Below are 18,191 nucleotides of genomic sequence, written 5' to 3'. Positions count from 1 at the left end.
AGAAAATATATACAAAAGTAGAGAAATACGTTATGAATACATGCTTCGTAAACGTCAAAGTCAAATGTTGACAGTTGAATATTGAGTGAACGAGAAATAAGTTTACGTAAGTAAAAAATAAAAATTATCTTTAATATAGCAATCTAAATATTAACTTCATATGCACATGATATGCAAGAACATGAATTAAATATCAAAGATAAAAACTTGTTTCACATAAATATATACTTACAAGATAATAATATAATAATAATAATTATATATATATATGTATATAATATTTATATGAACTTAAAATATTCATCTCATAATTATTAGAAATATACACAGTTTTATAATACACAATAATCCTTATAAACTTGTCTTTTTCTAAGATTTTAATTTAAACTGCAATGTTTGTCTACTTTTTATTACAAAAAAATATGTTGCCTTGTTATAAACAGACTCACATTTTTTTCAGAGAAACGAAAACAGCATCGTTATGAATGAGATGGCAAATGATTTTATATGGGTTCGCCAACTTGGATGCCCACCAACAGTATTCAATGATTTGATAAAGAAAACGTTTGTTTATTAATTTATCCATTTACCAATCTATTTAATTGAAACTGTTGCTATTTTTATTATCATCTTTTTTTATTTTTTCTAGATTGTGTAAGGGAGTATTGAAGCTCCTGTGGGAGGATATTTCCAATTCTGTATTTCCTATGGAAGAAGTATGTAAAATAAGGAAAAATATTTTGTTGTACAAATTAAAGCATGGATTGAACGATTCTACAATTACATCTATAAAACATTTAAATCAATTAAGGTCTAAAGATAATGCATTGAAACAACAAATATCTACGTTAGAAAAGGAGTATGAAGAACAAGATTATATTGTCAGACAAAAAAGTAAAATTTTTAAAATATGTATTAATTGTAAGAATATTTAGATGCAATTTTAACAAGTTCTATTTCAGTGCAACAGATGAAAGACATAAAGGACAAACGTTCATTGATTGGTATAAAAAAAGATTTTCTGAAATTAAAACATGATGAAACCAGTAAACAGTTGAAAGATTGCGATGATATGAGACGAGTATGTCAACATTTAATGCCAAACACTTCCAAAGACATAGATCAACAGAAATTGAGAGAAAATCTGGACACAATAATAGATTTGCGTTCTACTGCAAATAAAAAGCAAGTGAGTATACAGGATATTATATAAAAATAATTTACATATAACACTGTTAAAAATAATGTTTCGTTAATAGGTATGGCAGAAGATATCAAGCTCTCTTGGTTCTATCAATGCACACACATTATGGACATACTTGTATCAATCACTATCATTAGACTTGGACAAATTAATGAAGTTGGAGATCAAAAATGATTCCAGCAGCTCGACTGTAACAGGCGAAGATTTAGATATCGGTATTGCAAGATTATGTGGTCAAAATATATGCTTGATATCAAAACGTGTATTGTCTGATGCTAAAGTTAAAGCATGTCAGCAACGTTTAATGGAACTCATAGAATCAATCGAGGTAATGTATGGATTTTTTTAAAATAATAAACTATGAAAAAACGATATCATTGTCGACGAAAATAAGATGAGAATTATTATACATTTTCATTTTACAGTCATTATCGTCTAATCATGAAAATGTAAGCACATGGTTAGTTTTGACATTGGAGGTGAAAAAATTAGAAACTGCACAAGCATACTTGCAAAACGAAGTACAAGAATCAAAGAACAATGCCGAGCAAAACATTTCGCTTAATCACGATATAGCTCGATTAACGACTGATATAGAAACGATTGATGCACAGATGGTACGTTTTAATATATTTTACATTTGTCACACTTTTGATATTAATATATTAAATATGTTGCAGGACGAATATGTAAAAAATATTCAGCAGTCTATAGCCATTTTCAACTCTGCGACGTCATTTATACTTAAAGCAAAAGAAAAGTCGCATTACGGATTACAGAAGATAGTGGCATTACAGTCCGATAACTATGATTCAAATTGCTTGAATAACGCATTGGATATCGAGCTGGATGTGTTTTATTATAATTTAGATCTCAAAGCTTTGCGAAAAGTGATGCTGAAAGGAGATGTGGGACAATACAGGTTGGTAGAAGCTTCATATATTAAATTTTGCGTTGATATTTTACGCGATAATTAACATGGTGTGTGAATTGTTTTGCAGACATACAATCTGTAATCTCAATGAAACCTCCGTTACCACGATCAAACCGCAATGGGGGAGAATTAAAACTTACTTCCCAATGATACAGATGCCAATATACTGTCTCATAGAATGTTATAGGAATGCGATTGCTAATATATTTTATACGAAGCTACATTGTTCCACATCAATCCAAGACTTTAATCAAAGCACCGATAGATTAGTATCACGAGAAAAATATGATCACAATAGCCTGGAGCTATTAAACCGTGCCAGCATCGTTTACGATCAGGCGCGCGAAGAGATTGAACATTTTTATGCAGTTTTAAAAACTTGGTAAGAATCCAATCTGCGAATAATAATATTTCAAGCTGTAATTATTATCTTGGATTTAAGAATATCATGTTTTTCTAGGACGCATCAAGAGGTTCAAGAAGCGATGGCGCTTATCGAAACGACTGTAGACAATGTGTCTTTTAAAGATTGGTTGCAACGTTACAACATATTATTATATATGATACAAAATAGTAGTAAATGATTGAAATGTGCATCTACTGTATTTTATTACCGTTTAAGTTGTGCTATTATCACGCGTGTACAAAGATTCTTATATAAATATAATGTATTTTTATATCAAATATATATATATATATAGATAAGTTTATACAAAAATTTCAAAAATATAAAAATTCGATAAATCGATATAAATTCTTTCATCAAGATTAAATTTGATTAACAAAATAGAGGAGAAAGGAATTTGCAAATTCTAATTATAATGCGTATAGAGTATAAGAGATAACGGCACTGCCGATATTGAGAGTACACAAGAATAGTAAATAAACTTATATTTTTCACAAAAATACGTGACGTAATTAATACACGTAATTAACCAATTGTGCGATTAATTAATTTTTGTTACAATACAATGTAAAAGTTCTCTCGGTGTAAGAGCACTTGGAATTTTCACAGATCACTCTCTCACGAGATTTGGCAGCGCACGCCCATAATTCGCCTTCGGCGTATCCCACTCTGGCGAGTCACTTGCAACAAAATAACTTCAAGCTCTCGGCCGAGTGGGAAAAAGAGTTCGCCGGATTGTCTATGTATATTTTTTTTTTGTACCATACATATACATTTAATACCTATTGTCGTTACAGCGATTATATTGTGGATATTTTAATACAAAAAAATTAATTTACTCATAATATTCCACATTGTAAATTTAGATAGTCGCTCACGTACGGTACATGTATAACATTATTGCATAATAAATCGTGATCGAAGAGCTTATTATCAATTTAGATGATAGAAGAATTAATATTTATAAGTTTTTTTTGTTTTCGAGAGAATAAGTGACATAAGCTCCGGCCAATTAATGACCAAGAATATACTTGTTTACGAAAAGGAAGGAAATTATAATAAACCAAGTCCACTTATATATGAAAATAAGCTCTTCAATTATACATGTCATAATCTAAAATATTATTCAAATTATAAGATTCGAAGGAAGGGCAGTAATCGAACTGGAGGTTCAAGAAGAATCGAAACCTCAAGTCGTTTCTTTGACACGTTTTTTTTTGTTTTGTATTTTTTTTTTATGTACGTAGCCGCAACTCTAACTCGTCCATCTTAATGTGATTTTATTCATACAGTTTTCGCCTCTTATACATACACGCATGTGGATTTATATAAATTAGCACTCTGACCCCTCAATTCAAATTTTTTATTATTATTATTATTTCGATACGAAGTGTGGCTCGGCACCTCGAACTTCTCTTTTAACGTAATATAAAACTAACTTACCTATATGTACAAGACGCTATGTATTATATATGAAATGCGCGAAGCGAGCGAGACGCGCTGAACATTTCAAATTATTTTAATCCTTCGATTTCTGCTGAGAAGAAAGAGCTTACTTTTAAGCGGTTCTTTAACCGATAATTATAATTAATTAACTCGTATTCATTTTTTATATAATAATAATTTTTAATTTAATAATTTGTCAATCGCTATCTTATCCTAAATAAGATATCTCGAAGAGAGATTCAAGTCGAAGAACTAACGATCGTAAAACGCAACGCACGCTTCGCGTATTCATACGCGTTAAATAGTGACAACCAAGACGGCGAATGATCCGCGATGAGGGCGTCGCGACGCTGGGACCGGAAGTCGGCTGCTGGGCGCGCGAAGGAAGGAGAAGAAGGAAAGACGAGAGGGTCGAGTCTCTCATACGCGAGTCGACGTACACGATCACAGAAATCGGTTGCTGATATTTCGAACCGATATGCTTTTGAGCTTTAAGTATTGAGCAAAGGCACGCCTGTCTTCTTAAGACACTCTGACGCGATCGCACTCTTACTCCCGTCCATTCAACTCTGACATTCGTATACGGTTGAATTTTGAACAACTGGTCCATTATGGACCCGTCTTAATTTTACAAAATTGATTCATAATATTCTATAATATTCTAGTATATAAAACTACAATTTTCTTTAATTCTATCATATTTTAGATTATGATAACCATTATATAATTTATATATATATATATATATATATATATATATATTTTTTATAACCATTATATAATTTGAATTTTTAATAAGTGGTCCATTATGGACCCGTCTTAATTTTACAAAATTGATTCATAATATTCTATAGTATATAAAACTGCAATTTTCTTTAATTCGATCATATTTTAGATTATGATAACTATTATATAATTTATATATATATATATATATATATATATTTTTATAACCATTATATAATTTGAATTTTGAATAACTGGTCCATTATGGACCCGCCTTAATTTTACAAAATTGATTCATAATATTCTATAGTATATAAAACTGCAATTTTCTTTAATTCGATCATACTTTAGATTATGATAACCATTATATAATTTATATAATTTTTTTTTAACCATTATACAATTTGAATTTTGAATAACTGGTCCATTATGGACCCGTCTTAATTTTACAAAATTGATTCATATTCTATAGTATATAAAACTGCAATTTTCTTTATAATTCGATCATATTTTAGATTATGATAACCATTATATAATATATACGATATTAATATACAACAATGAAAAATAAAACTTTTCGAATCTATACATAATGGTGAGAGAAAGAGAGAGCAATGGACAGAGTTCAATAGACTCTGACGTGATATAGATTGCGACGATGAATAAGATCGGATATTCAACGACCGTGACTTTTCATCATCATAACGAACATTCCTCATCCCAGCTTCGATCTACGGCGGTCCTTTTGCGCTGATGCAAGCGAGAAACCTCGAAAGTCCGATCATTCGACTCGGTTAAGGTCACCATAGACTCTTTTGGATGAAACGCGCGCGCGAGTCTTACGTGCGTTTCTACGCGACCGAAATGTAAACGAAAAAAAATCTCATTTAATTACGTAACGATACCGTGTCAAAATGCGGCTATTGTAATTTACCGTTATTCGCGTAATCTCTCTTCTCTTACGTAACGTCAGGATCGCGCTACGTCCCTCGGAACGCGACATCGCGAATTTCTACTAAGCGCGCGCGCACGAGTGTGAGATCGTAAAATGTCAGCGGAGTTTATTTTTATCAAAGTGGAAGGAACACATTTCCCGCGCACCGAGAGAGGGATCGAAAACGCTCATCCGAGTATTTCCAATTACGAAAGCGGCGAACAAGGAATGTCGACGTGATGATTCATTGGCCGTTGAATATAACTATCGGGAAGATCCCAGAAAGCTAACGTTTATTCTGTCGCCTCCCAGATATTCACAATTTCTTTCCGATTTCCTACTTCTACTTCTTTTTTATAATTGTATCAAAGTCACTTGACTTGTTTCAAATGCGCTGTTATAAATGCTTGTATATAAGAAGATTACATTTTTCGTGTAATTCAATTTATTTCGGAAATAAACGGTTCTTTTCCCCTATAATTATCGTCGGAGCCTCTGAAAATCGCAGATCTGTTCACTCGTCTTATCTAAACATTTCGATTTATATGATTTTCAAGATAAAAAAATTACGTGCTGGTAGGAGCACCAAGACACGATCCGTCCTTCTGCATTAGTCGCCGGACTACGCTCGCGTGTTATCTTAGCTAGAACCAGCTAGAGAGTTGCCACGCGTTCATCAAAAAACATCAATATATTTGTATACCGCGAGCTGCAAGCGTGCGACATAATTTTGTACTTTTTTTCCTTTTTTGATAAAGAAATGCGTCGATCTCGGTGAAGCCTTCGACCCTTCGCATGATATTGGCAGATTAAGGATAAAAAGAAAGAGAGAGAAAGAGGAAGAGAAAAAAGCCCGCTGGATCCTTGGACCATTTCACGGAAAGAGAAACACGACGTCGCGTGGCGAGAGAGAAGATCGACTAGGCTAAGCGTCCGCTCGAAAGTCACTCGACATTCGCGAACGATTTTCGGAGGCTGAGCTCCGACGCTAAGCTTTCGCCTTTTACATAATAATCGGCGGCATCCCTCCTCCTGGGTGAGGAACCGTTGGCGACGCCGTTAGTGATGCTGCCGTTCGCCGCGCCGTTGGCGACGCCGTTCGCGTGCTTGCCCTTCGATTGGTCACCCTTGGCGACGCCGTTGGTCACCACGCCGTTCGACTTCCTGGGCCTCTTCTGCTGGTAGCTCTGCTGGTAGAACTCCTTGAACAGGAAGAGGAACATGACGGCGTGCAGACCGATCCACCAGACGAACGCCTTCGGGTAGTTGCACTCGATGAAGAGCAATTGGAAGGCGTGGACCATGATCGCGATGAACTGTAGCATCTGGAATGCTGTCAGATACTTCTTCCACCAAAGGTACGGCTGTACCTTTGGTCCCATCGCCGCCAGAAGATAATACGTATACATCACGATGTGGACGAAGGTGTTTAATAGACCGAAGAAGGTCGAGTGGCCGCCTGGAAGACATCAACGACAATTAATTTTGACAGGCCTTTAACAGCTTCATTAATGTAAAAATTATCAGAGAAAAAAATATTATTTATTATTATTAGAAGTGTTATCCCAAATCCTCACTGCTTAATGTACCATGTATGTACACGGAGAGAATTTTTTCTTAGAATTTATCCTAAAAATCATGTTAATTGTGGGACAATATGATATTGGAAGAATATTTACCACAATAAAAATATTAATATGTACATAGTAAATTTTACTATGCGTATAGTAAAATTAATCGAACATATTTTATATCTTATTGTGGTAGATATTGTCCCATATTGTCCCACGATGATTTTTAGGGTAAATTCTAAGAGAAAATTTTCTCAGAGTATGAAAAGAATATCATTATCGAGAAAACTAGAAATATTGATCATTTTTTAAAACCAATCATCATGTAATGATTTATTATACAATTTATTTATAATTAAATATTATTTACTATATATATAATTAAAGAGGAAATCGTAATAAAGTAATTCCGAAAGGAATTTCTGATCGAAAAGCAGAGTTTATACTTATGTACTTCTGTATGTGCTTTATGTTATAATTTATAGATGGTAATAAACAAAAGTTTTTGTCATAATTTCTTGTAAAGCGTAATCGGCGTGACTTGCATGCCGGTTTCGTAATCACCAACGCATTTGTACATATATGAGAAAGGTTCAGCTCTTTAGAACGCAAAAGCGATGACATTGACACAAATTAGTTTTGCAAAATCAATCCGCTTGTAACGACGTCAAATACGTAAGAAAAAAAAATGTCGATAAACAATATTTATTGATTCACCTACCGGGTGTGAACTTGACACCGAACCAGACCGACATGGGCATACAACCATGATGAATCACATGCAGTGTAGACACGTGATTGTTCTTCTTTCTCAATACAAAGAAAATCTGAAAGAAGAATGCACAAAGTCAGCGTCGAGGATTTCAATCAAACGCATGTTGATACATATATGTATATATATAAACAAAAATATTTGAAATATACTCTCTATACCTACCGTGTCCATGAATTCGGTAAATTTCGAGAAGTAATACCACCAGCTTGCGTAGACCATCTGCGATTTCAAAACATCAATTAGGAGGAACTTCTCAATCGCCCCTTCTCTATCTCGAATTTATGTGCGAAATTCTCTTTCACTTTACTTTACTTGAAAACAAATGTTAAATCCCCTCGAACGTGTAATCAATGCTCTTAAATTTCTTCAACATTCCCGTATCAAAGATCAGAGAGAATTTGATTTCTACTATATATGTATATAGACTTAAAAATCTCTTCAAACATTTCACACATTGTGGTACAAACAAATTAGAAATTAGTTTCATTTAGAAGACAATGTGCGTGTTACAACGATTTGAAAAAAGGAAAACGACTTCTCAATCGTCGAACGTGTACAGATAATAATTATCACTTGAAACGTAAACAGAATGAAAATAGAGACATTTATATCGGAACTTTTAAAAAGCAATTTTCAGATAGTGCTGAAAGCATCGCGAGAACACATCGACATAAATGTATATCGTGTCATACATCGGTGTATTCAAGAGTCCGTGAAAAAAGATAGCCGTCATTAACATCGGTGCGTCTCAGTACAATGTGTGGGTACAATGACAGGAATTAATGTAGTGCGATGATGCGTGAATGAGAGAGGACTACGTAACTTACAGCGTGCTCGTTACTGCTTCTAAAAGACGTAGTGTTTCTCGTCACAACAGATATGTTAAATAGTGTTAATTACACAGGCGGTTAACTACAGTTTAGCTCAAAGTTATATTCTCTTATATCGCTAACTCTACCAAGTTCGATTACCTAATTTTCTCGTTTATTTCAACTTACACACAGCGTATATATACATTAGAGACTACACAATATAATACATTCAACTAACTACCGGAGTAACTACAGGATCGGTCGCGTGTTATAAAAATCACTTACGGAAAAATAATTATTACTTTTCTTTTTATTGGCTATACAGATTGAAAAATCCTCCTCCACCATTAAAGTACTGATAATAATAAACGTAGAGCGCTGTAATTTCGTATTAAAAAACCATAAAAGTTAAAAAATTACAGTTTTTTATCGGCCTCTGGCATCAGCTCATAACGATACTTGTTTAATATAAAAGTTCTGCAGTTTATTTGTGCACAAAATATGGCGCTCCCAATACAGATGACATGAAAGAATTCATTATTATCAATAGTTTCATTATGGAGGATTTTTCAATCTATATATTCAATAAAAAGTGAATCTAATCTAACTTAAAGTCGTTAAAACAGAACAACGGCAGCATCCCCTTAATGGCAAAAAATTAATGATAAATAAAACATGTTCCAAGTAAATGGGAAAGATAATTATTGATCATGTATCAAAAAAATACATACAAAATTGTTAATGAATTCAATTAATGAAATTTAATCAAAAAATTTGAAATGTGATATGTCCTGTTTTCGTTGCACTTCAAGTTTATTCATTTATTTCTTTTTTAATTGACCGGGGCTGCGTATTGCGAAGCTAGACACTACGGAAAACGAAAAAATGACATTGCAAAATGAGGAAGGATGATTCTGTTAATCACAAAACATCACCCACCCTTAGTACTTCAGGTCTGTCGCTGTAGTCTACAGGTTGACACCTTAGAGAATAGGCTCCAGTCAGCCAGCCGGACATCCCTATCTGCAACCACATTCGCCCAGAGGCCATTCGCCAATCAGTCAAGGGAATAAAGATAATAGGTAAGAAGGCCAGAGGTATATAAAGTAGTATCGCGTAAGCCTAATGAAAAGAGCTATATATAAAATATGTGCAAAATTTCACAACGTCGTGTCGCACCTTTCATTAAAAAACAGTCGCAATTAAAGAGAATAATCATTTTCAAAAAAAAATTTAACAATTTCGGATTTCGTTGTTTCAGGAAAAAATTATTGAATACACATGTGACATATTTAACAGAAATAACTCCGCAACTGCGACTCTTTTTTAACAGGGTACGATATATGTATATTCAGCACACATCCAATTGACTAATTTTTATAGGTCGATATACGGTCGGCAGCAGGAATAGTGTATATCTAAGCTTGCGAAAGATTGTATCGAGGCGGTCGAAGGACATGCCAGGCTCTTTATGCGAGATGAGCAGGAAAGCGTAAGCTCCTCCGCGTCTAATCGTACGCCTCTGCATCGCCCTTGTGCAGCTAAGCCTCCGTTCGCAAAAGGAAGATTCGGACCTAATATCTACAAAATATCACACAGTTTTTTTCAAAATGAGTAATCCTTCATCCAAGATATATCTATCAGCGGTTCCACAGCTCGGTATAATCTGTACACCTGTCAAGGCCCAAGGCTGTACACATATATACATATACAATATCGCAACGTTGAATAAATTGATTCATGTTCCACGATCTCGGTTGAAATTGTCGTCTCGTTGAAATATATAGACTTGTCACGTCGAATGGTCCAGCTAGATTACAAACGCGCACTTACCCTTATCGCGGTGGGGCTGTTGGAATAATCCACTGGCTGGCAGCGGAAACTATACTGGTCCCACCATCCGCCCATCAGACACTGTGCGTTGCAAAAGAAACGTACAATCATGCTTTCACACAGCTTTGTCATTGACGCGTTCCCAAATTGCTATTTTTATCATTCGCGAATTCAAAAGACTCGAAATTGATTCATTAATATGCCCTTGTCGTTTAATTTTTTTCCAGAGATTTATTGAACAATTTCTCACTTGTGTCCAGATATTATATTTTAAAAATTATATATAAATATAGAAATTATATAGAAAAATTATATATATATAAATATTATATATATATATATATTATATATATAAAATTATATATAAATGTTATATATAAATTATATATAAAATTATATATAAAATGTATAAAATGTATAAATGTTGAATATTAAAAAAGCGCGTCATTAAGGAATGCACCAATGGCAAATGTATTGATTGCAATAAAGTAAGAAGGTTTCATTAGACGTTGTTTCGCGTTCCAGTGGGTCGCCAGCGAACACAGAAAGATCACGAAATCATTGAATAACAGCATGCTATATACCTTGAGTTCATTATTATTCGTTCTCAACCGTGTCGCGATGAGTATTGGACTGATTTCGAAGCTCGGCAATCACTTCGAAAGCCGACAATGAATTGATTCGATGAATCTCCAAGCCGAAGAAAATAAAGGTATAATAAATCCGAAACTGTCACAAATCGTGTAAAAATCCAGAAATTATTTAATTATATAAATTAAATTATTAACGAATAATTGAAATTAAATCTTAAATTTCAAAAGCCAAATTTTGTATTAAGATTTTGTGCTGATTCATAGTCTAGCTTGTAAAACCACATATAAAAATATATTAATTTGTTTTTCTAAAGTTCCTAAAATTTAAGGATCTTAGATAAGGAAATATTTGCATAAGAAAAAAATATAAAAAGTCGAGGAGCCGCTGAAACGAGAATATATCTTCAACTTTTTATCTCCTAAAAAATGTGATTTATATTGGATAAAGTTTCTTGAATGTCCGTTTCGTGACAGTTTCTGCGTCGCGAGAGAGCAAACATCGGATTCTCACCTCATAAAACAACCACGCAGAGAAGATTACTTGAAACAGGTTGTAGACTACCAGGGTATTCTTAAGCTGGAAAGGTTTTCGATTCTCCATAAGCTTCGGACCCAATGTTTTGACGGCGTAGACATAGGTGAGGCAAATAAACAACGTGGGGAAGGGCGAACTCATCAGCAACCAGTCAGTCGTCCTCGTATCTGCAAAAAAACGTCAAAACGATTTCGCATAAATGGCCTCGAAATTTCATTCTCTTAAAATTAATGACGCGCCATACCATTCATTTCCATTCGATTATAATTTTTCAAACACAAATATAAATACGCAGATACATCAGAAAGGTTTAGAAAAAAATTGTGCACTCTCCGATAGGAAAATATTTATAAAATTATATCGATGAAGTCTGAATGAAATTTAAAATGCTGTAATTATGTATTTATATTTGAACCAATACATGTAAAAATTTAGATCTTTCAGCAAATATAAATATTTCCACAATTTATTTCTAAATAGTATTTCAGCAAAATAGTAGCGTTATGGCGAATAATCTTGATGAAATATTTGCAAAATTAAATTTGGAAAATTATACCTAATAATTGATAAATATTATTGATTTTTATTATTTTTTGAATATTTTATGAATAAATATCTATGCTTAAAACATGCACAATTATTCTGCAATTATAAATCATTATAATAAATATAACACAATAATTGTAATAAATCAATTTTTGGGCAAATATCTATTAGAAATTTTATTCTGACAAAATCGCTGCGTTATGGCGAAGCGTTTAATGCAATCATTGAAATTCCTTCCTTGCATGCATTCCTGTGATTGCATTTATTACAATATTTAGGCCATTTTCCTATCAGGGCAATTATATAGTAACTACACAGAGAGAATTTTCCTTTAGAATTTACCTTGAAAATTATGATAATAGGAGGACAATGCTATTGGAAGAATTTTATAAAAATTTTTCTGATTAATATTTATCACAATAACAATATGAATATGTATTATACATAGTAAATTTTACTATCTGATTACTATATGAAATTATCATGGAAAAAGAGATGATTCCATCTTTAAGAATCCCAGTAAGCAAGAAATATTTAATCAACATTTTAAAATGTTGATTTTATATCAATTTTCTAAACGTTATGATATAATGTTCTATAAATATGTTTAAAATATTTTAATAAACGTATTTAATAAATATTAAAAACCTATTTTAACTGATGTTTTATAAATGTTTTAAAAATATTATTTAATAACATATTGCTCTCAAAATATGAATAAAATATTTTAAAATATTTCAACATATACCGAAACCTCTAACTAAATCGATATCAAAGTTTGTTCATATATAATGATGTTGCATACAATATTAAAAACTATATACTTGACAACATTATTTGTCAGTGAAAATCATATTATAATAACGTTGTAGCAATGATTTTTTGCTTATTGGAATTGAAATGATGAAAACAAAAATTGATGTCGTTTGGCACCACTTCTCAGAAATAATCGCGCAAGAAGTTGGTTCTATCACAGCAACAAAGCGATAGCCCTGCATGCAACAATGCGGATATATCCTCTTTCTTTCCGGAATGATCCAGTGACCATGATTTAACGGCGGTAAAAAATCACCGTCTCGTCCTTGAGCGCGATCGCGATTTCATCGGCTCGAAGGACTCAACTCAACTCGCAATATCAGGCATGCACATGACGCGACGTCCTTTCACGTCTGACGCAAATCGTTCTCGTTTCGTCCTTCGAGGGTTCGATCACCCACCTTTGCTTTCCCCGTGACGTAGGAGCATTGGTACACATTTGCGCCGCATTGCAATTAGTTTCTTAAAACCTGTTGTCAAATGAAGATCAGCATCGAATTGACGAGCGAAACGAAAAACAGGTATAACTATCGGTTTCGTTGATGTATGAATATTGCGCACGTAAAGATTATGTAAATTCTTTTCGGAAAAAAAGATTTATCAAGAAGAATCGTATTGCATTTACATATGTCAAAAAATGTTTCGGTATTTATAAATGAGACTTGATCTGAGAAATATTAACATACGAATAAGAAAGATGATTGCTTGTGTATTATCTATGAATGCAAATATTTTTGCGAAAAAAAGAAAGAGATTATGATTTATTTACAACCAGTAAAGGAAACTATATACAAATCACTTTATTTTAATTTTAAAAAATGTAAATTTAAAAAACATGTAAAAAATTACGACTGCATATGTGAAAAATTATTACGTCCTTTGGCGAGAAAAAAACACGCGTGTTTTTTCGAAAATCATTATCCCGTAATATTTTTTTCATTGAACACTCTCGAATGCATTATACATTAAACAGATTGCACTTTTCGCATATAAATCATCGGCGAAATGAATAAATAAGCTAAGACAAAATGCTAATCACATAAATCTAGATCTAGATAAATATTATGCCACTCAAGGCAACATTAGTAATTGGCGTCCCACGTTAAAATAACATACGCTTGCTACTTGAATTATTATAGATAAGTTGATGCTTATATAATTTTTGCATTTTTCTAAAAAAATTGTTTTCTAAAAATTTCGCCCAAGGCAAGTGCCTCGCTCGTCACCGAAAACTATTTCTGAATATTTCTATAAAATATTGCATAAAAACATTTTAAAATGGTTTTAGGAATATTTTAAAATGATATAAAAATTTTTTGTGATTTTTAATTTAAAAAAAATGTTCTTTATCGCTCATATAATATTTTCTTAAATATTTGATACATACTTTTGAAATATTAGTTCAAATCTCTATTCAAAAATATTTTTTAAACATATGAAAAATCGGACATAGAACATTTTTAAAATATTTTCGAAAATTATTTTACGAATAATTTTCTTTTTAAGAAATATTTTTGAAAGATTTTAAAAATATTTTGTACTGCAAATTTATTTATATATTAATTTTTTATATATAAATTTTTGATTGTTTTAGTAAACACTTTGTCTTTCGCACAATCGCACTTTCGTACGATGATCGAATGTTCGATCGTTAATATATAAACACAATAAACACGGATGGGTCTCTTTAATAGAGTAAATGAGCAAAGAGGATAAATACTATCATTAATCACCATACCATAAAATGTCGTAAGATGTTAGATTTCTCTCGACCGGTCAATTGCGAAAAGAAGGTTTTTATTGCGATAAAACTTGGAGAAAGAATGTTATTCATACTAAATAAAAAGTTTCATACTTTGAATAATTATTTCATACTTTGCTCATTTTATGAACTCAACGTGAGCGATTATCACAGATATTTCGTGATTGGGGATATAAATAGGATAGCAAAGATTTCAGAAACACTGGTGCCTTTTGACAACGTCTGCTTTATTTCAAGCAACGCAAGATTTCTTGACGAGTTGAAACAATTTTTACGGATTCATCAATATTTCCACGGAATATATTTCGAGAATTATTATACAAAATAAAACTCGCAAAACATTTATAAAAGATAAAAATAAAATTCATCTTTGAATATTTATAGCATGCAGAGAAAATAATATCCGCTCAATGTATATTTATTTATCAATTCGCGTGAAATCATATAAAGACTGAAAATGTAAAATTTGTTTACGGAATTTGAAACAACGGAAAAAACAAATTTATTATGTAAATTTGATGCTCGAAATGCAAAATAAAAATGAGAAAAAATGTATTATAAATTAAAATTTATGTCACAATTAAGATATCTTACCTGTGAATCTTATAAACATCAAAGATCAAGAATGAATTATTAAAGAGTAAACTTCAGTAATAAGATATTCCGCGGAATTATTTAACAGTAGTTAAACGAAATATGCGGATAAATTCAACAATATTATACTACCGCGAGCTATTTACATTGTTCTCTCTCGCACATTAATTATGTAAATCCGAAGGATATAATACCGCGAAGTACGTTCATCTATCGGGGCTCTCGAAATGATCGCGCAGCTACGTAATCGTCAATTATAACATGTCGATGATGTCATCAGGCATGCTTCTAAACACCATGGAATTGACAAGTTCCGCCGTGCTCCGTTTTATTATCATTCAAATCATTTACCGATAAAACACACGCAAAGATATTTTTTTTTCTCGTCTCTTCTCGCGCACTTTTTGTTTACTCACCTGCGTGTTTGTCCAACATATCGTGGAACCGGTCTATGTACTGCATTATAATCGACATGTTGCCGAAGAGCTATATATCCTGAGGTCTACACTTTGGACGGAAAAACCTCCCGGAGCGAAGTCTATCTCACTCCCGCAGCGATCGCCTCTTTTCTGAAAAACAGAAAAATCAATTCGCAAATTATAATTTCATTTTATTTTAATTTTCAATTTTTATTTTATTTTAATTTTTTATTTTTATTTTATTTTAATTTTTTATTTATTTGTTGTAACATCAAACGCAATTCCTAAGATATCGTGACATTCATTTAAAAAGCGACACACATGCAGCAGAAATTAAAGAGAGCCTGCTTTAGAAGAACCAAAAAATAAGATTGGTTTTTGAGAATTTTTTCTTTTTTTTTTTTTTGGAAAAACTTTACAACGAATTATGCTGAAATTTTTAGGCATTTATTATTATTAAATATTTACAAGTATATATACGTTTTTTTAGTTAAAAATATAGACTTTGAAGGTCGCCTTTGAGGAATCTTCTCGCCAATAAACCTTTAACATTAATAAAAAAATTAATTTCAACAATTTTTTTGCACAAATAATTTTATAAATAATGAAAAATTTTTGATTTTTTAATTTCAGACAAGATTTGGAGATATGAGAATGCTGGCAAATTTGCAACTCCAGCGATAAGTAGAAGGTTTTTATAGAGCGATCTCTACTATATTTTTAACTAAAAAAATGTTTTGCATTTATAAATATTTAATAGGTAATAAATGCCTAAAAGTTTAAAAATAATCCGCTATACAATTTTTATAAAAAAATTTTGAAAAAAACTTATTTTGGCTTTCTAAAGCAGATGCCTCCTTTAATGGAATCTTTCGTATCTTCCCCAATTAATTAAAATATATAGACTTAATTATTAGTATCGAGGTAGAAAAAGAGAGGATAAAATATCTATGGATCTTTAATATGAGGGTTCGAAGCATCGTACGCTCTTTAATAAATTCGCGTCTAAGCCAAGTCGAATTCTGGAGGCCGAATGTTTCCTTCGCGAAAACGGTTACACGACACAATTGGACAACACTATATCGCGCAATTCACCAGATCCGACCATGAATCGACGACGTGGCCTTGAACCGTTATACCAAACACGTTCGTTCGTACGTGTATACCTACACAACGGCACGATTGAATTTCAATTCTCTCGCGGAGAAGACGAGTGCTCTTATGAATACGCAAACGCCGCGTTCGCTGTGCATTTTTCTCCTCGTTATCCCGAAATCTGTTAACCCTCTCCGATCCTGCCTTTGACATAGTTTGTATTTTACGTGATATACCTCAATACCAGGGTTGGGTAAGAACTAGTTAATTAGTTACAAATTTTTTTAAATGTTGAAAAATTAATAACTTTTAATAACTAATGAAAATTAATAACTTACTGTTTTAGCTTAGTTAATTTAAAATGTATTAATTTTCAACTTCAACTAGTTACTTTTCACCTTAAACTTATTAACTTTTTTCCTAAGTTAAATTGTTTTTATCTCTGAATACCATTATTGTTCGTTTATAAGTTATAAATGTATTATTTTTAAATTAAAGTATTATTAATTTTAAAAATTTCTTTGTTATGTTACTATAAATTTTAAAAGAATGAGCAAACAAAATTCTAATTTAATATAAATATTTTTAAAAATTAACATTTGATTTCACTTCAGTTAATTTAATCTTAACTTAACTTTAATTGAGATAATTTTTTGTTCATGAAACTTTTAACTTAACTAAATTAATTTTATAAGCAACTAACTTTAATTTATAATTTTAAAAAATCTCATTAATACATTGAACAAAAATTTGTTAATTTGACTAAATCTTTCGACTAAATTACTATTTTGTTAATTAAACATATTATTTTAATTAAATATACGTTTTGTTATACATTTAATTTAAATATTTTTATATATTCATATTAACTAACAAAATAATATTTAGTGTGGATCGAGCAATTAAGCCCGAATGATTAAAGAGGAGAAAATAATTTTTCGATTAGAAGATAAATGTCAATTTTTGATAATCATAAAGAACATGGAAATTTATGGTTTTATCAATGATTATTTTATTAATTATATTAACAAGCATGTGTCCTAGTTGGTCAAGGCTATAGATTGTGACACTTACATATGTCAGCTTGTAATTTTCTTGTCAAAATAAGAAGATTCAATATTTGAATTTTTTTAATATAACACGAATTAAAAAAAATTGATACTTAAAATTGAAGATAATGAGCTAACTAA

The 18,191-nt window shown here is 31.7% G+C and overlaps 2 protein-coding genes and 1 long non-coding RNA gene across 7 annotated transcripts in view; 2 read left to right on the top strand and 1 right to left on the bottom strand.

Annotated features, from left to right (window-relative positions):
• The first annotated feature begins 8 nt into the window (after window positions 1–8).
• On the top strand, window positions 9–3,252 carry LOC114937840 (uncharacterized). The gene is made up of 9 exons (XM_029311505.2): window positions 9–106; window positions 461–564; window positions 650–894; window positions 963–1,189; window positions 1,260–1,532; window positions 1,630–1,821; window positions 1,885–2,126; window positions 2,206–2,520; window positions 2,599–3,252. Exons 2-9 carry the CDS (start codon window positions 482–484, stop codon window positions 2,720–2,722), a joined length of 1,701 nt encoding a protein of 566 aa, XP_029167338.1. The 5' UTR covers window positions 9–106; window positions 461–481; the 3' UTR covers window positions 2,723–3,252.
• LOC114937841 (very long chain fatty acid elongase AAEL008004) overlaps window positions 3,015–18,191 on the bottom strand; it is a 52,858-nt gene continuing 37,681 nt past the window's right edge. For 3 of the 5 annotated variants that reach the window (XM_085486050.1, XM_029311507.2, XM_029311506.2), the window contains 6 exons: window positions 15,904–16,056; window positions 11,746–11,936; window positions 9,748–9,831; window positions 8,159–8,215; window positions 7,943–8,048; window positions 3,015–7,109 (listed from right to left, as the gene is read on the bottom strand). In XM_085486050.1, the coding sequence (XP_085342176.1) occupies window positions 6,595–7,109; window positions 7,943–8,048; window positions 8,159–8,215; window positions 9,748–9,831; window positions 11,746–11,936; window positions 15,904–15,961 (1,011 nt within the window). In that variant the 5' untranslated portion in view covers window positions 15,962–16,056 and the 3' untranslated portion in view covers window positions 3,015–6,594. Of the gene's footprint in view, window positions 7,110–7,942; window positions 8,049–8,158; window positions 8,216–9,747; window positions 9,832–10,641; window positions 10,723–11,745; window positions 11,937–15,903; window positions 16,057–18,191 lie in introns of all 5 variants that reach the window. The other 2 variants (XM_029311509.2, XM_029311508.2) reach the window with 2 other exon arrangements.
• On the top strand, window positions 8,593–10,610 carry LOC114937843 (uncharacterized). Its single transcript, XR_003820952.2, has 2 exons — window positions 8,593–9,890; window positions 10,192–10,610. It is a non-coding gene; the product is annotated as an uncharacterized LOC114937843 (long non-coding RNA).

Source organism: Nylanderia fulva, unplaced genomic scaffold, assembly GCF_048542155.1.
Source record: "Nylanderia fulva isolate GAGA-0341 unplaced genomic scaffold, ASM4854215v1 Scaffold4, whole genome shotgun sequence".
NCBI classification, from domain to species: Eukaryota; Metazoa; Arthropoda; class Insecta; order Hymenoptera; family Formicidae; genus Nylanderia; species Nylanderia fulva.
This window is presented reverse-complemented; position numbering and strand designations above follow the sequence as displayed.